Genomic DNA, 25,364 nt, shown 5'->3' on the forward strand with positions numbered 1-25,364 from the left:
GTCACAAACACGTTAAGTACAACGTAAATTGTTTTGCTGGGTTACAGAACATTTTAAAGAGAATAGGGTCCATTAACTACCAACACATTCAGTACTATAGACCAGCTGTCGGATAGTTGGTCCGTATATTTTGTACAGCCCTCACAAGGTTAGGGAACTGAAGAAGGAAAAATTTTGTTCATGTGAGTCGTGCGGCATGCATGTAACCTTGAAGGATACCAGTTTACGTTTAGAAGTAAGAACTCCTGTGGGACAAAATTCCAGCACCTCAATTTGTTTAGGTAAACTTCTCCAATCAATAAGAAACTGGAATGTGTTTTCTTTCTCTGATTTGCTAACACTTTATTATCACAATATTTCCCAAAACCATGGTATAATTTAAGGTCTGAAGATACTAGATATCACACTGTCGAAGTCTACTAGAATACTTTCTTTAGGTACGTACAATATTGAAAGTTTCTAATGAGCTGTGTAAAGTGGCTGGTACCAAGTCTCCTGAGGTCTCCATGTTCATCAGAAGCTGATGGATTGTCCCCTACCTTCACGAGACATATCACATCTATTATTAAGCTAAACATTATTTAAGCTATTAATACCAAGGAAAGGGAAGACATCAGAGGATCTGGGAAGTCGTCATCAGGAGATGGAGGAATCCTGGAAAAGGAATTAATAGGAGTGTTACGGATGATACAGACAGGGAAACATTTCAACAACACAAGACAGAGGCTATGTTAACTACAGGGCAGGCATTTCTCGAACAGTATAAGCAAATTAAAATTGCCCATGATTGAAATTTGAAAGTTTGAAACTTTTTATCTTGTACTACAAAAGTTTTACTACTAATTGCCATGAATCCTTATCATACCCTCAAAATTTCAAGTATTATTAAATATTTGATGAAATTAATTGCTGCAGTACTAAAAATATTCCATGTGCATTATGTTTTATCACATTCCATTGGTACTTTGGTGGTGGGTGTCCAACATATTGGTTTATAACTTGCATTTGGCATGTAGGTGCCTTTCCCCACCTTAACATAACTCTGAGCAACCTCACAGCACTAAAACCGGGACTCTTAGCAACCTTTTACGAGAAAGAGGAACAGTGACATAAGCTGCTCACTTTACTCGATTAATTGCAGTAACACCAACCTAATTGTTTTTACATGAGACCGGGCATTGTAGGCAATTAAAAAACAAAATTGTTTAAATGTAAGTATTTTTAATGAAAAAATTAACAATACTGTGCTCTGGTATGAAAGCAAAACAATCCGGTACTTGTAAAGACATACTTTCACACCAATAGGCCTATCCTAAAAAACTGATACCATTACTCTTTGGGGTTTTTCTTGCTTAAAAGATCTTTTTAGAACTTTCTCTGCAATGAAAAGTCACACGACTGAAGCTCATTGCATCAGACTACAGAGAGTGTATTGTATTTAAAGAAATCAACAAATCAACTGGTTTATAGAAGTCAGCGAAACTTCACATAGCACACAGTCATCCATGTGCAACCTTTAAAACAAATAAACTCCCAGAAATGTTAAATTAGCGCAAGGTAACAAAATGAATGTTTCTTGTAGAGAGTGGACAAGTCATAATACCACTGCAAACATAATGAGTTAACCTGATAGTAGCAACTGAACTGCTACGTGACTGAAGTACAATTTGATATCTTCATGATCCTAACAGATTGTAGAATTCATTGGCAAAAAGCAACAGGGGCCCGTGTAGTATTTATGTAATCTCAATGCCGAGCCACTTGCTTTATAAAGTATTAACACCTGGCCATCATGCGTGTTTGTCATTTCAAATTAAACAATAATCTATCTTGTGATTTCAAGCAAAAATCTGTATTAAATAAATAAATAAATAAATAAATAAATAAATAAATAAATAAATAAATAAATAAAAAACAATATTGTGTACAGTTCTTCTTCCCCATCCCTTGTTACCTGAACTAAGAGGAACTTCCTCACCCTCTCAATGCTTTCAAATGGCATTTACAGTCAACCACATGTAACATACTGAAATATAACCAAATTATTTGTAAATACATAAATTTATCCATCTGTAAGAAAATTGTACAAAACACATACAGGATCTCAGTGCTACCTTCAATAAGAACATCACCTTTTAAAATTACACTCACCCCGCAACGGCGGCGTAACCCGCGACGGGCTGGGCGGCGGCGGCAGCTGCTCCGTACGCGCGAGCAGCCACGGCTGTGTAACTCGCTGCGGCCGCATAGCTCGCCTGTTGGGCAGTCGACAGAGGGGTTTTAAGTAGCGGGGTGGCAGCGGCGGCAGCAGCGGCCTGGAACACAACAACCGGCATGCAGCCGCGAGCGGATCCTCCAAGCAAGCAGCCAGCTACGAGCAGCGACGCTTCTCAACCAACTACTACAGCCAGGCTACTGGTGCACTATCTCACGAAACAAGCAGACACCTACCACACATTCTCAGGTCACACGAAGGTAAAGAGGATATCATGGAAAGGAAACGGATCAAGAATGACCTTCGCTTACTGTCTCTACAAGAAAACTGTAATTGTTACAAGAAAGTACATGATGGCAATCTGGAATATAATGTTAACCTGGAAATTTCACCCTACACGTTGTTCAGTCAGAATTGTTGATTTAAGAGTAAGAAATGCACATTTACTCCATACAGAACCACTATTCTCACACCTAGAGATAATATGCAGCCACGGTAGCACTACAGGTTTATTGTGCAGCGCTATACACTTATTTTGGCAGTCTCATTTCTGTATGAAAGTCTTTTAGTTCAGTGTTGTTCAAAACGTTATATTTATACTGGAACAACAAGTTTTAATTCTGGGTATGCGAAGTGAGGGTTTCAAATAATTTACAAATCTCACAAGAGAAGGAATACCAGGAGGACATTGACAAGAGTAGTGAAAGAAGATAAGGAGAAGAGCTAGGAACTGTTCACCCAAAGAATGGAGGAAGATAGTAAAGGAAATAAGAAAATGATACACGGGTTGACGAAGAGTAAAAAAAAAAAAAAAAAAAAAATCACATAAGGAAAGAATTAAAGCTACTGAAACAGAGGACGGGATCATGGTATGAATCAGAGAAGAGATGAAGAGTTATTTTGAAAAATTATTGAATGGGGAGTGTGAACAAGAACGAGTTACCAAAATTACTAATGAATTACAGAAGGAACAACAACCTCCAATTACTTGGAAAGAGACAGAAAATGAAAAGTGGAAAGTCAGCAGGAGCAGATGAACTACAACAGGCAACTGGAATCCCTGCAATACAGTGGCTACATCGAACACTGGAAGTTATATGGAAGGAGAACACGTTGCCAGATGACTGGAATAAAGGAATTATAATACCATTGTTTAAAAAAGGAAGTGCATCAATTATAGAGGCATCACCCTTTTGTCACACAGCCTCAAGATAATGAAGAAGATTTTAGAAAAGAGATTGAGAAAAATAATGGAAGACAAATTTGAAGAGGAACAATATGATAATAGTGTTTTTGGGCTTGGAAAAAGCATATGACAGGGTGGACAGAGGAAAAATATGGGAATGTTTAGAAAAACATAACATCCGAGAAGCACTAATTAAAAAAGTTCAGATGTTGTATGATGGTTGTGAAAGTAATGTGCAAGTAGGAGATGGAAGATCTCAGTGGTTTAAAACAAGAAGAGGTGTCCAACAAGGGAGTTCTTTTTCCCCACTGCTCTTCATTTCTTTCATGGATGCTATTATAAAGGAACTCGAAGAAATAGATAAGGAAGATCTTAATGCATTTGTTTTTGCTGATGATGTTGCCACTTGGGGAGAAACTGAGATTGCAGTTGAAGTTCACAGGAGACTGGAACACAAAGTTTAAATATAAGTTAACTGAGAGAGAGAGAGAGAGAGAGAGAGAGAAAAAATTGAATGTGTGAATACATTTAAATATCTGGGTAGTACAATATCAAATGACAGGGTGCAAAAAGGATCCAACTTCTTCCATCAAGCACATAACATGTAGTATACTGTAGAAGTTCCTCAAGGGGCTAAACAGACATCTCCTGCCCATAATGACATATAGACTGGACAGTTGCGTCATACATTAAAAGACAAGTAAGTCAACTGCAAGCTATACAGAAAACAAGGACAGAATTAGGAATGATCACATAGAAAGAGGCCTGCAGATCAGCCTGACCATGGAAGACAGGCAAGGTTGAAGAGGCTAGGACATGTTAAGCGGATGCAGGTGACTTGAACACCAAGGAAGTATTTTGAGAAGATTGTTCCGGGACAAAGACCGATTGGACGCCCTAGACCAGAGAAGAGAAGAGAAGAGAAAACATAGGATGTCCTAGAGAGAAAAGCAGTATACCCAGACCATAACATCGTTCTTGTGACTGGAGTTGGGTCATCGAAATCTCTTCATTGTATTTTTAAAAAACTTATTGTTCTAAAAGAAATAAATTATGTTGTGTAAAATGCTACCTCTTCATCGTATTTTTAAAAACTCCTTTGGATATTTGAGAGACATTTGTTTAAAATATTTATTTATGGATTTATTGTTTTGAACTTATGGAAGCAAAAAAATTACTTGCCTAAATTGGAATTCTAAAAGAACACCGCAAAATTTTGGTATTTAAATTATTATGTAACTGTGGTTGTAAAAGATTATTATTATTATTATTATTATTAATTTGTGAACTTTTTGGTATTACGTAGATGTGTTTAAGGAATTCATGATGATGATGATGATGATGATGATGGAACAACTCCCAGGCTGAGATTCGCTGAGTGTTTACAAACACGTTGAACAACTCCATTAATTACGAAAAATACCACTCATTTGATGCCAAGTTGTGCAGATTTTAACGGCCAATGGACGAGTTTCAATGTGGCAACTTACTGTGGCTTGAATGGTACTACTGCACAATCTATATAAAATAACTTGTCCTGACTGACTGACTGACTGACTGACTGACTGATTCATCATCGCCGAGCCAAAACTACTGAACATAAAGACATAAAATTTTAGGGATACATTCATATTAACACGTAGGTGCTTGCCAAGGGAGGATTTTTGGATATTCCGTCAATAAGGGGGTGAATATTTAAAATGACGATATCTATATCTCAAAAACTTAAAAGTTTACAGATGTAAAAATTGGTATTTGGAATCTCCCTTAAAAATATAGAAACACGTATTTTTTTGTTTTTGGAAAATCCCATTAAGAGGAGTGAAAAATGGGGGAAAATGGGTTGAACACCTTTTATGAGGAGACTTATTTCTCAAAAACTGAAGATGTTACACACATGAAAATTGAAATTTGGAATATCCTTTGAAAATAAAGAAATATGTGTTTTTGGATAATCCGATGAATAGGGCGTGAACAGGAGTGACAAACAGAGTGAATTTAAAAAAAGACTATATCTGCAAATTATCTCGGACAGTAACATATTACAGATTTGAAAACTGGTATTTGGAATTTCCTGTAAAAGTAAACAAACAAATATTTTTTTTCAGAAAATCCACTTAAGGGGAGCCGAAAAAGAGGGTGAATTTTTAAAATTAGCGTATCTACAATACATTTCAAAAACTCAACATGTTGCAAACATGAAAATTCATGTAATTGGTGTTTGGAATCTCCTTTAGAAATAACGTAACACGCATTCTTTGGTTTTTGGAAAAGACCCTTAATGGGGGGGGGGGGTTGAAAGGTTAGAAAAATTAGTTGAATTATTTGTATGAGAATGTATATTTACATACAAACAAAATCTAAAGATGTTAAAAATGTGAAAACTGGTATTTGGAATCTGCTTTAAAAATAAGGAAAAACACATTTGCAGGGAGGGAATCAAAGAGGGGATGATGAAAATGGAGATGAATTCCTTTTACGAAGATACATATATCTCAAAAACAGAAAATGTTACAGACATGAAAATTTGCATTTGGAATTTTCTTTCAAACTAAAGAAACACGTAATCTTTTGTCTTTGGAAAATCCACTTAAGAGGGGTAAATGAATTGAAGAATTAGTTGAATTCTTTATGTGAGGATTCTTATATCTCAAAAAGTTAAAAATTTTGTCCGGCTCCATGGCTAAATGGTTAGCGTGCTGGCCTTTGGTCACAGGGATCCCGGGTTCGATTCCTGGCAAGGTCGGGAATTTTAACCATCATTGGTTAATTTCCCTGGCACGAGGGCTGGGTGTATGTGTTGCCTCCATCATCATTCCATCCTCATCACGACGCGCAGATCACCTATGAGCGCTAAATAGAAAGACCTGCACCTGGCGAGCCAAACCCGTCCTGGGATCTCCCGGCACTAAAAGCCACACGCCATTTCATTTTACATTATATGTCCAAAACATGCTAGAGACAAGAAACTTGGAATTTGGAAAGTCTTTTAAAAATACAGGAACCTGTCCTTTTTGTTTTTGGAGAGGGCACTTAACAGGCGGTGAAAAGTAGACAAAACAGTGGAATTATTTTTTATGAGGATACTCATATCTTAAAATGTTACAGGCGTGAAAATTGATATTTGGAATCTCCTTCAAAAATAAGGAAACATGTACTTTCGTTTTCTGAAAATACACTTAGATGGAGGTAGGGGAAGGACTGATCAAGGGGTTGAATTCTTTTTATGGGGATACTTAAGTATATCTCTAAAACTGAATATGTTACAGATGTGGGAAAAGGTATTTGAAATCTCATTTTAAAATATAGAAACATGTATTTATCTTTTGACTTGAGAAAAGACTGTTTCTCGCATGTACAGTTCTATATCGCATGGTCGTCTTAGCCCCAAAAGGTAATACCACAAACCTGGTTTACAAAGAATTTCTGGGGTAAATGAAACTCAATTTTCGGGCGAGTTTTTACTTTAGGAATTTTCAGATAGTCTCTTAGTATAATGCCGAGGAACGATTACTCTGATCAAATTACGAAATCCATGCGAGCGAAGCCGCGGGTAATTGCTAGTTATAAAATAAAGACCTTGAAGTCCAATGTCAAATATTTCAATTATTCAATAGTTTAGACACTTTTTTCAACACAAAAATTCACCAACAGGATTATGTTATTAAGGTGTGTGCCACAAGGGTTAAGCAACAGGGAAGATCTGACCCATAGTAGTAGATATCACAAAGTGCCTGCCACACAAGTAGTTGGTTCCTTGCATTGACTACATAATCAATTCTAATTTTCCTCAATGTAGTGGGACAACAGCAAATTTTTACCATTTTGGTGATCAAAGTAATGTCGGGGATGGGATGTTGAAGGATAACGCTGAACCTGAAAACTGCTCATTGGTTGAGAATCGTAGCAATTGTTAAGATGCTTCCACACATACAGAACATCTGATGCTAAGCCTGACAAGCATACCTCTTGGGTGAACATTCATTAACTTACTGACAAGGTTTGCTTTCTCTCCCCATTACACTCACAGGATTAACCTTCCAGAAGTGAAACAGTGATAAACAATGCCAAAATCCAGAAATCTTAAATGTTAATGGTCTATCAGCCAGTCAATGCAATTTATTACATATTGATTGTACAAACATCTTCAGTGCACTGGATCCTTTACAACATAATTATATTATTCGTTTTTAACATCTGATACAGCTCAATCGTGTATATACTGACCAGTAATCAAACTTAAAACTTTAAAACAAATAAAATTAAAAATAAACCGAAGGACTACTACATGCTTCCACATCCTTTAACTGCACACTTACTAAAGCTAAAGCTGAAGTGTGATTTAAATATTTACAATATCAACTACTAAATGATTAAATGTTTTGACATACAATTTTAGACCAAGACACTAAAGGACGTGAAATGGTCCTTCAATTTAATTTCAATTTGTTCCAAAGACTTTTAAGACTCCTCACACAGTTTATGTATCATGATTGAGCTGTATGTTGAGATACTGAATTACATAATGTTGATCTATCACTCTTTAGTGATAGCCTTTAAAATATGTATTGACAGGCTGAACATCAAGATTAATTAGTCAACATGATCAACATGCCTTTTTTTTTAAATCCTTGATTGTTGAACTGACATTAAATATGCTATTATTTATAAGCACATTCTAATTTTATAACTATTTGGAACGCCGAAAGGCAAGCCATTATCTGTGGTTTTATCTCATTGGAACATGCTGGAAGTAAGATAGAAAGAAAAGAGGAAAAAATTGTCCAAAACATGTTTCTCAAACACTTAAGTTATCACAATGAAATGGTTGCTCATGAATTGTGTTTGATTATTACCAACTGAGTCACCACCAAAGATCTTTAAAAGAATCTCAACAAACTCTTCTGAGCATAGAGCATATTGCATGTCCTGGACCAAATTATCAAGGGAGTCAGTCAAATTATCAGTAATGTTATATGTCATATCTATCTTTCTTAAATCTCTTGTGCTGGTGGATAGATTGCTCTGAAATGTATCACACACTTCCTGCAATGGCACTACTCTCTTGTAAACGTTCCTTGTCAGTCGGAAAGAAGAATTAACTTAAGTAAGAATATTCACCCAGAAAATCATGTGAACTTCTCATTACTTATCTTACAACAAACAATAATACAATAAACACAGTTAGACCACAGCCATGTTAATGACTACATCAAACTAATCATTTTGTGCTCCATGCTCGTCACAATCTGTTATGCATGTAAACCATGCAAAAGCTAAGTCACAACACATTTGCTGTTGAAGCATTTGGGGAAAATTACAATCAAATTATTTGCTGCTGCCAACAGGAATGGACGATTGATTCTAATGGGAACAGATCTTCGTCATCAAAAAGCAATTTAACTGCACCTGGAAGTGAAACCTGCATGTCCCCTTAGTTCATCAACAAAAACGCAAATAGCAACCAATCACATTTAAAATTCAAATTTCAGCCAAAACTCTAGTACACTAGTACCAGAATGTAAATTTAGGCTCTCAAAAATATGGCAGTGGTTAGAGTCGCACAGTCAAGTACAGCTAGAAATAAAATGTGTGGTGCAGTTTACTCTAGTCATGGAATGAAAAACTATGATGTGAATTTTTAATTTTTTTTCAAGTGCAGGTGCCCTTTTGCTAGTTTTCATCATCCCAAAGTCTGGCTCCATGGCTAAACGGTTACCGTGCTGGCCTTTGGTCACAGGGGTCCCAGATTCGATTCCCGGTAGGGTCAGAAATTTTAACCATAATTGGTTAATTCCTCTGGCAAGAGGACTGGGTGTACGAGTCGTCCTCATCACGACGTGCAGGTCGCCTGCACCAGGCCTCTCTGGAGGCCACACGGCATTAATCCTAAAAAGTTCCACAAGCCTCATCTTACTGAGCTGCACTATGATGAGAAATGAGAAAGTATACATACATCAGAGAAGTAGTAGAGAGGGAAAATATCCTAGAAACTTGAAGGAGTGAGTGGTAGTAGTAAAAAAGTGTGAAGGAAAATTAATTGTGGAGATGTACAATGTTGAAGTAAAGTTGACAACGTGGCACTCGACGGTGTGGATATTTTACTTTCCCTGCACATTTCTATGCTCTGAATAATTTTCTTTATTTAAATTTCACACTCAACAAGTTTGTTGAGAGAGGGCTTACGACGAGGTCTTACTCCTACACATCCTGGCAGGCCACTCAAGTAACTCTACCACCAATCTACTTCAGCATTAAACATATTTTCATGAGCATTGTTTTTCAGCTGGTCATGCTTGATTATCAACAAAATAGAGCAATAAATATTTATATTTGTTGGTAATGTTGTCCATACCATAAGGACATCAAAAAAGGATCTAGTGGACTAAATTTCTTCAATTTTGGGGCATATATCTACTTCTATCATTCCAAGAATGTCTACATTTCATTTATTGCAACAGCCTTGCAGTTACGATCTCCCGAGTATACCTGCTGACCCTTCCGATTTACCTGGAAAGTTTCCGTTTTTAACTCTTCTTCCGATTTATTTTTACTTTTTCCTCTTTTTGACCTGTTTTGACCAATATAACCTCCAGTGCGGTCAATATTCTTCCCTCAGGATAAAGGATAGATTCTTATGTGCTTGTGTAATTTACGCAACCTCATTTTCAACCATATTTATTTGATTATTTATTTTGCTGGTGTATCATCCGTCGCCTTCGTGTTTCTCACTCACCACAGCAGCCCATGCTTTACAACTGGGGATTCGGGGCGACAATCGTCCTACAAGCAAGCGAGGCTAGCGCGCGCTAGCGACTCCATTAATCGGGACCAAAGAATGAGTTTAGTGTGTGGTTTGTACACTGTTATTATCGTTTCTGTGCATTGTTTCGTTGGAGTTGAAGGCCACGTGTTTTTTCTTGCAGTTCTGTGCCTTTTCCCCTGTCAAAGTCGTATGTTAATAAAATAATGTACGAGACATATTGATCTGTTTTGCATGTGGTAGTTTTGCGTATTTCAGTACATTTCCGTTCATTCTTACTTCATAATTTTAATGAGTTGAATGTATAAGAAACAAATTGACAAGAGGGGTCCACCTTTTTCAATACAGTATATCAAGTGATATTACGTCAGTCTTGAGACTAGTTTCAACCACCTAGAGGCCATCTTTAGCCAAATAAAATAAAACAACGTATGTGTAACAAAGATAACAAGATTTATGGTTGTTATTATAATGCAATTTAGTGTTATAATTATTCCTGCAACATTGTCTTTGTCTCTTATACATGTTTTACTAATCACATAATCTGTTTAAGTTTATTTGGCTGATATTGGCCACTAGGTGGCTGAAACTAGTCCCAAAACTGATGTAATATCACTTACTTGATATATTGTAATGAAAAGGTCTTTGTCAATTTATTTCTTATAATTGCACTTCAATACGGAACAAAAATTAAAATTTATAGCTTACGAGTTGAATGTATTTCAGAGAGTTGTGTCGGTGGCAGTTTCTGGTTTTTTCTCTTGACGTTATGGCCAAAAAACAAATGTTATCTCCAAGTGTTCAGAGATACCTATATTTTTCCTTTCATTTTACCGTCTAATAAAGGAAAGTATTACGCATTGCTGCGTCTGTTGGTGTGATATAAATATTATTGAATATTGAATTTTCACAACTGCACTGTAATCGAAACTGACTTTCAACCTATTAGGTCGTGTTACATACATTTAGTACATGTTGAGGAGATGTATAGTACAGAACAAAAATGGCCAACCGGACCCACAACCTCCCGATTTCGCGTTGGTTGCTCTACCAACTGAGCTATAGTGGCCTAGGCGAAATCGGGGGTTGTGGGTTCGAATCCCACTGGTGTCCGGTTGGCCATTTTTGTTTTGTACTGTACAACTCTTCAACACGTACTAAATGTACGTAACACGACCTAATAGGTTGAAAGTCCGTCTCAATTACAATGCGGTCGTGAAAATTCAATATTCCTTGACTTAGCCCTCAACGGGCGACTAGCACGCACTCTACAGTGTGATGGAAGTAGTGCCAGACCTGTAGCTTAGATCCTTTCCAACAGAATTGGTAGAGCAACGGACGCAAAATCGGGAGCTTGTGATTTTGGATCCCACTGGTGTCTGGTTGGCCATTTCTGTTCTGTACTACACATCTCTTCAACACGTACTAAATGTACGCAACACGATCTAATATGTTGAAAGTCAGTTTCGATAAATATTATTATTCATGTCATAAATGAAAAAGATCAGGTACATTTTCTGGTAACCATTTTTATGTTTTCTTAGTTTAAGATTTTAAATTTAATGGTCAATTTGCATTGTACCTGTAGAATGTATGCCTTTTATCCTCTCGTGGTGCAATATACTGTATGCGATGAAATCTAAGAATTAAAAAATCTTCCTATTTCTAACAGTTGGCATGTGAGGGGACAACCCATGTAACTACTGTCTTCAATCGCGTCTGAATTCACTCAATCATCATCCCGGAAAATTTTGAGAAAAGAGAAAGGGTCAGTCTCTACTCTGGAATTATCTGTAAGTGGAACAATTGTTGGCAGAATGTCTCGGTCTGTCAACACAGCTGAGATAGCAGAGTTTTGAAGGACAGCTGGTATTGGTCATCAGATGTCTGGAATGTGTCACCGAACTTCCCTTCTTTGGGGCCTCTCAGAAAAAAACTTTTCTTTTACAATTTTTGCTTTATGTTGCTAACACAGATAGGACTGATGGCAACGATGGGAGACAAAAGGTCTAAGAGCGGGAAAGAAGCGACTATGGCCTTATTTAAGATACAGCCCCAGCATTTGTCTGGTGTGAAAAAAAAAAAATAAAAAAAAATAAATCTGTGAACATGTCTACTTTCTAAGCTGCAGGGAAGGACAGCCTGCAGTGAAGTGCCAGGAAAGGGGTGGGTCTGCGGGTGTGCCAGCAACTTCTAACGGGCAAGTCCTCCTGAACAACAGCATACATCGCTGATCTCTTATGTACAAGAGCCTTTAACCTGTCTTTTTTTATACATTCCTTTTGATCAATACAGAAATTGGTTGAGAGGACCTCGTTAATTTTAATATTTACCGTAACATGGCGACAATGTTCTAATCCACAGCAGAAGCTTTTTAGAGTCAGATATTCTTTCTTTAGGTGGCGAGGAATTAATAAAATATCTAACAAAGTCCACTGTCTGTCTCTACTACTTTCTAGTAATTTCCTGAGTGACATACAAGCAACAGTAAGACATCTGCAAGGTCGATAACATTCCAAAAAATTAATTTAAGCACGCAATTCAAAAGAAAACCAAAGTCGTCCATTCCTGTTCTGTAAACATGTAAGCTGCAGCTCTACCACAGCGAGAGCAGAAAGCACAGCTACAAGCACAATGGCATCTTCGGCGCACAGGTTCCCAAACTGAAGCCACTATCCTCTACTTTATATCTTCATCACCAAAAAACTTTTTATTAACAACAGCTTCTGACAAAAAACAAAAACAAAACAGATTTATCTACTAATTTATAATCACTCAGGGCTGTTAAAATGTTTTGTACAGTGGGGAAAAAAACATAAAAACCAACCTTATTTTAATAAGTTATCACTTCCAAGCCAATTTCCACACCAAAAGCAAGCAGTACATTTACACTACATTCACAGGTGATGGTGCCGGAGTATCCCGAGTTTTAAAAGGAGAGATACGGTGACTGTTAGAAAAATCATGCACATCAACAAAGATCTACTACAAACATCTGTGCACTAAGAAGCAGAATTGTTAGCTTGTTGGACTTCACTGTCCAGGTGGCTCCGGCTTACTTTGCCGCTGTTTTGCAAAGACCTTGCTCAGCGTCCTCACGCTCACCACGACAACTGCTAGTTGCACTATTATATGTCGATGGTTCATGCTATCCTGTCTGTCATGCGACAGAATAGGGCAACGAATAAGAAGACTGCAAGTGGACAAATATAAAAACACAAGGAATAGAATCCAGATGGAGATGTATTAAGATAGAAAAGAAAGTTTATTTAGGTATACAATAACTTTTTTCCCTTCAAATTGTAACATTATACCTACTGGCATTTCTGTAAAATTCAGAAAGCTTGTGGTCACACACACACACTCATCATGAGAGAAGAATTGTAACTGGTGCACAGAGATATACAGGGTGTCCAAGAAGTCACCATACCCCTAGTATCTTATTATTATTATTATTATCATCATCATCATTATTATTATGACATGGACTACTGAGTTTGTATAATTGGGGAATTAACTAGTTGTTGTATTGGTATCCCTGGTTTGAAGCTCTCGGAAAGCGTTGTTGTGAAGCCACGGCTCAAGTGAGCGGACACAGTGTGTGTGGTTGTACAAACGACCACAGACAGAGTAAACAAATGACAGTGCCTTTAGAGATCACTGTGGCAAGCTCCCACCTCATAAAGCTACTCAGCTGGATTGGGAGAAACGTGCTTTTGCTTCAGACAGTGTCAAAGACAGGTCGCGTGGAGGACTTAAGAAAACGCGAGAAGAAACGTTTGCCGCCGTTGCCCAGTCAATTGAGCAGTCTCCAATTAAATCCATTCGAAAAGAGCAACTGAACAGTACCACAGTTAACAATTCATGACCACATTAAAAGAGATTTTTAAAATGAAAGGATTAAGACCGATGCACATGAATGAATGATCTGACGACGTGAAGCAATGACTAACAGCCTGCTGTGCTTTGTTGGCAAAATTTCCAAATGTTATGTCTTGCTCAAGTGCGTCATTTTGTAATGAATGTGCGATATATCACAATTCACAGAGGAGGAATGTGGTTTTCTGGTCTAAGAGTTTGAAAGTAATCCGCCTCATGTTATGGTATGGGCCAGGATGTCATCATGTCACCTGTTCAGAAGGGTACGCGACTGGAAATTTTTATCTGCGTGTTACAAACTTGGTTAAAACCTCAGCTCCAAGACGAGGGAATCATGAATTATGTGTGGTTACAGCAGGACGGGGTTCCAGCATATTTTGCTATCTAAGTGCGCGGGTTCCTTAATGAACTATTTCAAAACTTTGAAACTGCTGGATTGGTGTGGCTCAACAACACCTCCAGTCACACTGAAAGGGTCACCAGGAAGCCTGGACCTTACCACACATTATGGGACGTAATCAAGCACCATGTGTGTCAATGTCGGTACACGACTAATGAAGAATTGCGCCAAAGTGTGGAGGAAGCCTTTCCGCAAGACGGAGAGAACTTTGCATGGGAACTTCTCGGACACCCTGTACAACGCACTAAGTTAACCACCTATTAACATTTTTTTTTTTTTTTTGCTATGGGCTTTACGTCGCACTGACACAGATAGGTCTTATGGCGACGATGGGATAGGAAAGGCCTAGGAGTTGGAAGGAAGCGGCCGTGGCCTTAATTAAGGTACAGCCCGAGCATTTGCCTGGTGTGAAAATGGGAAACCACGGAAAACCATTTTCAGGGCTGCCGATAGTGGGATTCGAACCTACTATCTCCCGGATGCAAGCTCACAGCCGCGCGCCTCTACGCGCACGGCCAACTCGCCCGGTTATTAACACATTAACAATCAACCTTTCAGTCTATCTGTAGAGTCATTTATTAACAATAATGTTATTAGTCCCACTAACTACTTTTGTCAGTTTTCAAAGACACCAAACTGCCGGAATTTAGTCCCACAGGAGTTCTCTCATGTGCCAGTAAATCTACCGACACAAGGCTGACGTATTTGAGCACCTTCAAATACTACCGGACTGAGCCAGGATCAAACCTGCGAAGCTGGAGTCAGAAGGCCAGCGCCTCAAGCGTCTGAGTCACTTGGCCCGGCACCATTTGTTAACAAAGTCTCTGCAAAACATGAAGATTTATGAAGATTTTCTACAGATTGCCTCTTTCACATGCCGAAGACACTGACACTGTCGTCTAATCTCGATAGGTTAAAATGAAAGGCCAATTCTGAAGTCCAACAAGTTGATTAGTGGATTTTTCAGTAAAATGGGCAGCTTGGGAACCATATGCTAGATGAGTTACAAGGAAATCTACCAAGCAGCAAAGACAAAAATAGCTTTGAACAATGGCTTTCAAATGCTTCAAAACAACAAACATATCTTTACCTCATTCGCAGCATTCCCAGCCTGAAACAAGAAACGGCCTCTCAAACACATAAAACAACGACAGCAAATTACAAATAATTAACAGTGACAAATATTTTATAATGGAAGGTATTTTATGACTTAAATTAACAATCTTGTTAATAAAAATTATTTTCCATGGCACAAAATATAATTTCATAAAAAGATATGAAACCAGCTCATTACACAGAATCTGCTAAATTTTATTTGAGAAGTGACCTAAACAGTAGATGCATCTGATGAAGTAAAGTAACCAAAGAGAGTATTTATGAGAACAGGATTTGAGTCCCGTCCTTCATTCACCAAGTTTGGGCTACGTCACTTCATTTCTACATCTGGAGAATTAGAAATTATGCAAAATATTTTGTGTTCAATATTTCACATAGAAATTCTAAAGAAAAGTCACTTCTCCAGAATGAGTAACAATGTGAAATGAACAAAAAATAAAAAGGTGTGATAATGAGCCGGTAACAAAGACAACAAGTAAACTTCAAATTCACTCACAACAGACATTCTCAATTTAGTAACCTAGAAGAAACAAAGATGAATCGAGTTTTATGAGGTAAATTGGCATCAATTAAAACAATCTTTTGAAAAAAATACAAGCATTCCCTTCTTGAGAGATAGGAGGGGGTTGTCATATTGTAGCTGCTGCCTTACTTCATATAGTTAGAAAATTAAGTCCAGCTTGGATAGATTAGTTAAAATTCCAAAAGCTGTTCTTGTGAAGGTCACCTCACCTGCAACACAGGGTGTAACGAACTTTCACAATACATTCCTCACAAATGGATATGTTATTTCCCTGTTAGAACTCTACATAGCACACACAGGAACAGAACGTACCAGTATCACACACGAAACAGTTTGAAATGTCCTCCGTCAGCATTGACGTGTGCATCAACCCTCTGTTGTACCGAATCCAAGATGTGCAGATGCATCCCTGCGACGGGCCTACATTCCGTTTCTGTGTGTAGTACATAGAGTTCTACCACATGTGAGGAGTGTTGTGAAGGTTTGGCCGTCCTAGTGTCCTAGCCCCGGTACCAGGTGGTTCCCAAACTAGGGCGAAGGAGATTTGCAAGGGGACACAAACAACTTTTTCAAAAGAAAAATGGATATACAGCAAAACCTCTGTTAATCAAAATTAGGAGGGTTCACCGCATTTCAGATAATAAACTTTAATGAGTTACAGGATTTCTCAATCTAAATTTTATTTATTTACTACTTCTTTAAGAAAAATTTGAAATTTACTGTGTGAAATACAAAAACTTTGTTTCAATCACTTTTTCATTCTAAGATGGTTTCATAGTTCTTATTGGTATGCTTGAAAAACGCCCTTCTGGTTTATCTCTCTCTTAACTCGGTACAAAATCGTATAAATCCCTACATTTGTACCTGCTAGTACTGTAAGCAAAATTCTCCTTTTTTCCAATTTGTTGGCTTCCTAAAGTGTTTATTTATTATTGCAATCTGAATTTTGGTTTGACGACATACTGACCAGGCCAGACTGTGACTTAGGCTTCCGGACAGGTTTGGTCCACATGCATTCGTCAGATCAGCTTAGCGACAACTAAGGCTACAACTTTTCTTCAGAACTGCATTCACATTCCCCTTATATTTTGGCAATAAAAATAAGGTAAAATGTGAGTGTGTTGTACATGGTACTTTTAAACATCTTGGTTCAACTCTAATAGTGCCAGCTGCTGCTAAAAATGCCAGGGGCCAATCTGTCTATGCATCTCCAATCCCTACTAAGCGATAACAGAATATGTAAGATCACCAGCAAAACTGAAGATTTTACTGCCTGGAAAATATCGATACCATGTAGGATCGATGTTAGTGAAAATTCACAACACCTTTCTTTTGAAGTACAGCAAGTTTCGTGCATGGTAGGATTGTGCTATTCTATTTCGTGTCACTTGCTTTGTTGCTTATCTGTTAATTTATATTTGGTATTTTTCATACATTGCATAAACACAAGAAAGATCAGAGAATGATTTATTGACTGATGATGAGAGTTTGCATCTTCTCATAACAGTGATGATATTCCTTCGAGTCCTTTCCCTAGTAACTCATAATTCTCAAATTGTTACCAGAAATTAGATAGAACTTCAGGAATTTATTTAAAATTCACTGAATATTTTCACAAATGCATCATAAACATTATAAAAATACAGTGAGAAAATCAAACCAAATGTGATATTAGAAATACTCCAAATTCACACACTTTTTACATGGCAAAAATGAAACTCTGTAGTTATAATAATAGCACCACTCATGTGTTCTCCATTCATGGAAGAAAAGAACAGTTTGAACTTTCAGACGGTGCATTTTCATTAACATTGTCTGGGCATTTTAGTCTGGCAACAAAAGAGTTAAATCAGTGAACAGAGATTTTGCTGTACACATGGCATTAAAACTCACGAACAAGTTTTTTTTGTAGAGTTGGCAATGACTGCTGTGACCTCCTCTTGGAGTAGTTGCTGACTCCCTACTGTGCTGATGGCATATTTTAGTAACTTTCTTGCTCTCAACAGAGCTCTTGTCAATGTTGCTTGGATGAAATAGCACCAAGACATGGGTGTGCTCTGCGACTGTACAGCCAAGTGCTGGCCTAGGATGAACAGACACGGGCAGATGAATGGGTGTCACAAACAAACCATTGTGGTGGTACGAGCAGACGCACTACTGAAGGATTGACCGAGAGCGGTACAAGTCTACTCAGCAAACTGGAGAAAAAGGAGAGCCAGATCCACATCTTGACATGTCAGGAAGAAAAGGATGCTCTTGTATTTCATGTGAAAACAAGATCATATAATGAGATGGTGGCCGTGTCCTCAGAAAACTGGACTCGGATTTCCAGGAGAATGAAAAGATTAACAAAGCATTTTATGAAGTGCTAACGAGAAGTGTGACTTAAGAGTCAAAGAATTTCGTCCTGTTTATCGAAGTGTAGCATCCACTTACCTCTGTGAGACACTAATTATACCAAACAAGAGAGAAATTGGAAAGTCTGGGAACCACTGCTTTAGACTTAAGTGAGCAGGCTCTAATGACCCCCCCCCCCCCTCCTAGTGTGCCTGGAAAACCTTCCAAATTACAGGGAGGATCATCGCAAACAGACCATGCCTGAGCTAGTGATGCGAGCGATGCCCATGCTTTGTGACATAACACCAAGAGCCTTGCAAACAATCGAGCAAGGTGCAAGTGAGAAAATGCAGCAAGGCTCAGGAAAATGTTAAAACATTCTGGGCTCCAAAAATGTCAACATCAAAAGATACATACGTTACTGCATGCAATATGCTAATGTCCAGCCATACATCAGTCTCGTTAGAATTCATGGCCTAAACTGTATTTCAGTATCAGAACACAACAAAACATTCATCCCAACATTAAAAAAAAAAATTCCAACAAAAACCAGAGCCTAACTTCCATGTTCATAGCAACCAACAGAACTGCTGTTAAATGATATTTCGGCTATGATTTGCAGCTATTTTCCAATTTTTCATCCTTCAGACCAGGCCGCCAATTCCATTTTTTTTTTTTACTAATTATCAAAAGAAAAAATAATAATAATAATACCATATGCGACTCCATCTGGCTGCTGCATTAGATGGCAGAGTAAAGCGATCTCCTTTCATCTGCGTGAATGGATCACATCATATGACATGGAGTGTGACTACTCCTGCCGGGTTTTACCACCAACTCCTAAGTTTTATGTCCTATTTCATCTTTGGAAATCAATGTTACCAACATTTACAATCTGTCCTGCGAGTAATGACCCAGGCCTAGGAAGTTTTGCCAATACCTTCATTCTTAGAGGCTCAGGATGGTCCTCCACCAACATCCCGAGATTTCAAATGCTCGGTGCAGAGAAAGACTGCAGAAACAAACTTACATTTTTGGGGGTTGAAATGCTCATGGAAGTACATACAGAATGCCCCAGCCTCGACCCAATTCTAGTGCTTCGGCCATAGCCCGTGACACGTTCTCATGAATTTACCAAAAAAATAAAAACTCAATCAAATCCATAGCAGCTCATGTTATTTTTAATCACAATATTCTGCATTGCTTTGCATGCAACAATTTAATACCCTTTTCCTCAGCTTTATCACTACCAAAATAAATCAAGTCTATCCTCGTTTGTCATCATGCACCTGCAATTAAAACTCTCAAACTGAATTGACATTCCAGGTCTACATAAGCATTCAGTCATCATGCAGATTCTCAAATCTCCTGAAGGTTTTTGTGAATTATCGGCAATGCCAGTTTCCTATTCTGCATTATACAACAATAAAGAAACAACTCGATATTTGTTGCTTTAAAGATGAAAATATTTCTTATTTCACAATAATATCACAGAACTAATCAAGATGATAAGCAGACACAACAAAATACACTTAACAAGTACGGTATGGACCTTTGAAATGCTGAACGGCGGCAGCATGTACGGTTTGTTCTTATTCACTTCATATTTTATGCACTATGTAATGCCTTTCAGCGTTCAGTCCGCAAGCCTCTGTAATTCTACTAAATGCTGCCACAACATTCTCATTTAGTTCTATACCTCTTATCCTAAAATCACTAGAAACTGAGTTTAAAAATAAGCGTCTTTGTCTCCCTCTACTTCTCTTGCCCTCCATTTGCCTCACATGACCCCACCACCGAAGCCAGTTTATGCAGACAGCTTCAATAGAGTTCATTCCTAACATCCTTTATCTCCTCATTCTGAGTACCCCCGCCATTGTTCCCACCTGTTTGTATCAGCATCATTTGCTACTTTCAAGTCTGTTACTTCTAAGTTTGAGCTTTCACTCTCATGAAGCAAAGTTGGTCTGAGACACTGTGTCAGCTTAGCCAGAGCACAGACATGATATGATGCAAATACAGCGCTCATAAGATGACCTCACGGCAGTTCATTTTCTACACTACTCTACATTCTAGATGTTTTTATATACAGTGGAACAACAATCTAATGAATTACATTTTCGAGCTGTTTTACCTAAAATAAATGTTAAGGAGCAGAAGGAACTTTTATGTCATACATCATCACACCTAAAACTGTTCACTGTCAAACTCATTCTAACTTCATCATACTACACTGAGCAACTTTGTTTTAGCATGCGTCTATTTTATCTTAAAGTATATCATATGAATGTAAATTTTACTGTAAATCTTAACTCCATGCAGCCGAAGATGGCCTAATGAGGCCGAAACATATACTGTTATTTTAATGTGATGTTTCTGCAATTTTAAATTGTGAATACATTTGAATGTATTGACTAGGTGGAACAATTACACTAGCTTTTTCAGCTTATGTAATACAGGTCTATGCACCCACGATTCACAGAGATGAGGACTTGAATGAGTCGTCCTACCATGACCTAGAAAAACTTATCCCAATTAGTCAAGGACAACAGCATGGACGTACACAAATATCGGAAAAGTAGTCGGAAGAAACAGAAAGGAACAGGGGGACAGGTGTCAAACATGATCTGGCGAACATGAACACCTTCTTTAAATTGCCAAAGAATCAATCGCAATCAACAGATTATTTCATGACTTGGAAAAGGTTCCGGAATATAGTGCATGCGAGAAGCAGACCACAAAGTGCTTTTTGCTACTATATGCCTCCGACCGACAGTCCAAGCACTCCCCTGCCTGTCGTAAGAGGTGACTAGAAGCAGCCCCAAGGGCTCTTAACTTGGGAGCTTGGGCTGGTGACCATGGGGCCCTTAGCTGAGTCCTGGCATTGCTTCCACTTACAGTACTTGTGTCAGGCTCTTCACTTTCATCGATCCTATCTGATCTCCCTTGGTCAACTCTAGTCCCTTTCCGACCTCAACGGTATTAGAGCTTTCGAGGCCTAGCGAGACTTTCATCTTTGTGGCCCTTGCCATCATTTTTTGAAGTGTCTGACCCTTTCCATCTTTTCCCTCTGATTAGTGTTAAAGAGGAAGGCTGCCTAGTTGAACTTCCCCTTAAAACAATAACCACCACCAGCACCTCTGCGGAGACAAGAAAAAGCAGCAAAAGGTAGAAGAGTAGTTTAGTATGCAGACGTACAGACAAGGTGGAAGAACTGCATTATGGATACTGAAAACACCACGTTCCAAGGACATGAAGATGGAATGATATACAAAAACTATTAGGGGGAAGAGATGACGACACCCTCTGTTTACAATGGCCAAGGCAGAAAATGCGCTAAAGAGGACGAGAACTGCAGAAACTTCAGTGCCAGACTGACTTCCATCAGAATTATTTAAAATTCTAAGTGAGCAGGGGAGAAAATGAATGCCACCACTTTTCAACAGCCTGCTGGCGCTCATGGCCTAACAGACAAGAATGCAAAGAGCCCGATGAGCATCGTGCCGATATACAGGTCAGCTTCTCAGCATTCATTAAGGAATTTCACAGAGTTCGGGATGAGAAAATGACGACATACTGAAGGAGATACACATAGATTACTAAGATAACCATATAACTGAAAATCTATATTGGAAAATGAATGGCCTCTGTTCGAGTTGGTCACCGACTCTTGAATGAAGTCATAATCAAATGAGAAGGCTGTGTTCTGTCCGTGCTCCTGTTCAACCTGTACTCGGCGAGCTACACGACTATTAACATGAGATATACTGATGACACCGTCCCTGTAGCCAATAGTGTGGAGAACCTGTCAAAAGTGGTGGAGACATACGCAGTGTCATCGAGCACCCGGACCATTACTCGAGTTTTCTGTAGCAGATAACAACAAGGTGGTGTATGGAACTCAAGTACTGGACTATTTGAAACGTGGGTCTTCTTACCACGTAGGGAGACACACTTTGGTCATAGGCTTGGAATAATTTACAAGGGAGGAAGTCAAAGTTATTATAAGTGATTCATGTTATTATTTTTAATATAAAACAGCAAGTAATTACAACGGAAAAAAGAAAAAAAATTGTGTCATCTTAAAAGCGCTAATATTAACAATGAAGACGTCAGTGAGACGTCAGGGAGGAGACAGAAATAAGGAAGATCATGAAATCCTATTTTGATAATTTATACAACAGTACTGGGAAAGACTCCAATGATGTAACCACGCAGGTCAGTTTAAGCTGCAATGATGAGCCTGACCAAGAGAGTCCACCAACATGGAAGGAAGTAGAGACGGCCCTTAATAGTATGCCCAAAGAAAGATCTACAGGATTTGATGAAGTCAGTGCAGATATGATCAAAGCAGCTGGTGCAATAGAAATACAGTGGCTTCATAGAGTAATTAATGCAATATGGAAGGATAGGAAAGTCCCAGATGATTGAAAAAAGGGAATAATAATACCTCTCTTCAAAAAAGGAAGCCGGAAGAAATGTAGCAATTATAGAGGGATCACTTTATTGTCTCATGGTTTGAAAATATTTGAGAAAATACTTGAAAAAAGGCTAAGGAAAATAATAGAACCACAACTACAGGAAGAACAATATGGATTCAGAGAACACCGATCAACTAACGATCTCATATTTGCACTTAGAATACTGTTAGAAAAACATTGGGAGAAGGGCAAAGACTTAACACTAGTGTTTTTGGATCTCGAAAAAGCATTTGATAGTGTTCCAAGGAAGACTATATGGGAATGTTTAAGAAAGAAGAATGTACCCAAAGGGCTTATCCAGAAAGTTAAAATGCTTTACGAAGACTGCTGCAGTTGCGTACAGATAGGAAACGGTAATTCTGATTGGTTCCAAACCACTAAAGGAGTGCAACAAGGCAGTACCCTTTCACCATTACTTTTTATCACTGTCATGGATGAAGTCATGAAAGAAATTAAGCAGAAGAACAATATGGACATCAATGCATTTGCATTTGCAGATGATGTAGTAATTTGGGGAAATACAGAGAAGGAAGTCCAAGAGAGGCTGAACACCTGGAATGAACATTTGAAAGCACACGGATTAACAATAAATAAATCGAAAACTGTTACTATGTCTGTCAACAGGCAGAAGAAGAAAGGAAAAATAATGCTGGAAGGTACACAACTGGAAACAGTAGACCAATATAAATATCTTGGGTGCATCATTTCAAGTGATAACAGAATACAGCATGAGATTAACAACCGCATTCAAAAATCAGCTCAGTTTTACCATCAAGTTCGGAACCTCCTCTGGAACGAACAAGTTCCCTTAAGATCAAAGCAGATTCTATTCCAATCATACTTCACCCCCATAATAACATATGGCCTAGAAACCTGCACAACAACCCAACAAGTGGACAGCAAACTACAAGCCGCAGAAATGAAGTTCCTACGAACTTTGGTACAGAAGACAAAAAGGTACAGGGTAAGGAATGAAAGAATAAGGGAGTAAGCTGGTGTGTACCCATCCCTGAATGAAAAAGTGACAAGGGCCCGTTTGAAATGGTTTGGCCATGTCAAACGAATGGACGATGGAAGGACAGCAAAACAATGGCTACACACAGTCGTGGCCGGAGAACGACCGGTAGGAAGACCTAGGAAGAGGTGGCTGGACCAAGTGAAAGAGGACATAGGAACAAGAGGAATCAGCTGGGATGTTGTCTTGAGAGAAGAGTGGTACATGGACAGACAGAAGTGGAGAGTGCTCGTAAACCACACCCGGGCAACTGGAGTGGAAAACTGATGATGATGATGACATCAGTGATACCCAGACTGTATTCCACATGCAAACGCAAGCATCTCTAAAACAATGTGAAAGTGAATCAGCCTGCATCAGATTCAACGTTTCCTGCTCCATGAAAGGAAAATGTGAATAAATCAAAACATGTTTTCCTATTAAAGAAAATTAAACAAAGATTGGTTAAGCCATTTTGAATGATTGTTATATAGGGATACAACAAGACTCGCAGCATGCTGCTTCGGAGAGCCTACTAGAACTCTGCCATATAATGTGATATCACCTCAGATGACGTTCCATCATATTTGTGAGGAATAAACATAGTGGCTAGGCTACCATTGTAATGCACTAAAATAACAAACGTTTCCTCCATAAAGCCTAGAAGGAATGGTTAACTAAAGAGCATGTTTGAAGACATTTTTGAAGCCCTTGTATGCATGCTTACAGCTACACAAGTTCTGGCACATTCACCATTCACATCAAACTCTACACACTTAATTTCAAGCATTCTCCATTTTAATAAAGACATGGTTACATCGATACAAATTATGACATTTGTCAAGTTTTTCACTTAATATCTTACAGTGGTTCAGAGTGAAGACACTTGGAATAATTCAGCCAACTGTACGTCTTGTTTCCTACCATCTGAATAAAACTTCATCTTATAATCCCTTAATGCGGTAGGGGAAAAAAGATCATCCAGATTGGAGAACTGGTATGAGCAAACGTCTGTGTGCGTTGTAATTAGGGAATTCAATCCTGGCCCTTACTTCTAATCCCGGGCTTTCACTTGGTCAATTCCGGAATCCCAGGTTTGAAGGTTACAAAAAAAAAAAAAAAAAAATTAAAAAGTAAGAACATCTTACAGAAATCAGCTGTTTAATTAGCAAATCGAAATTTAAACAAAATCAACATATTTTAAGGTATACATCTAGTTAATGTAATCACTCTAACTAATCAGACTTAGGGTCAGACTAACCAGACTTAAAATCACTCATTCTCTATGTTAAAATTATTCTTTTCCAAAAATCAGTGAGATCTCTTTAAACTTACATAAATTAAAAAACCTTATGTAACAAGCTATGCAAATAAACTCTGGAAATAAACAACAATCTCTCTGAACATAACCTAAATAGACGACTTTCATGTAACAACATAATAAACAGGTAGAAAGTTTCTTAGCAAAAA

At 38.2% G+C, this 25,364-nt stretch overlaps 1 protein-coding gene across 15 annotated transcripts in view; it reads right to left on the bottom strand.

Annotated features, from left to right (window-relative positions):
* The window catches only part of Rbfox1 (RNA-binding Fox protein 1), a 526,123-nt gene that overhangs the window by 5,341 nt on the left and 495,418 nt on the right, over positions 1-25,364 (bottom strand). For 9 of the 15 annotated variants that reach the window (XM_067157334.2, XM_067157332.2, XM_067157336.2 and 6 more), the window contains 2 exons: positions 15,534-15,554; positions 2,152-2,315 (listed from right to left, as the gene is read on the bottom strand). In XM_067157334.2, coding sequence (XP_067013435.1) covers positions 2,152-2,315; positions 15,534-15,554 — 185 coding nt within the window. The remainder of the gene's footprint in view (positions 1-2,151; positions 2,316-15,533; positions 15,555-25,364) is intronic. The other 6 variants (XM_067157329.2, XM_067157331.2, XM_067157330.2 and 3 more) reach the window with 3 other exon arrangements.

The sequence above is a fragment of the Anabrus simplex genome, chromosome 13 (assembly GCF_040414725.1).
Source record: "Anabrus simplex isolate iqAnaSimp1 chromosome 13, ASM4041472v1, whole genome shotgun sequence".
Lineage (NCBI taxonomy): Eukaryota > Metazoa > Arthropoda > Insecta > Orthoptera > Tettigoniidae > Anabrus > Anabrus simplex.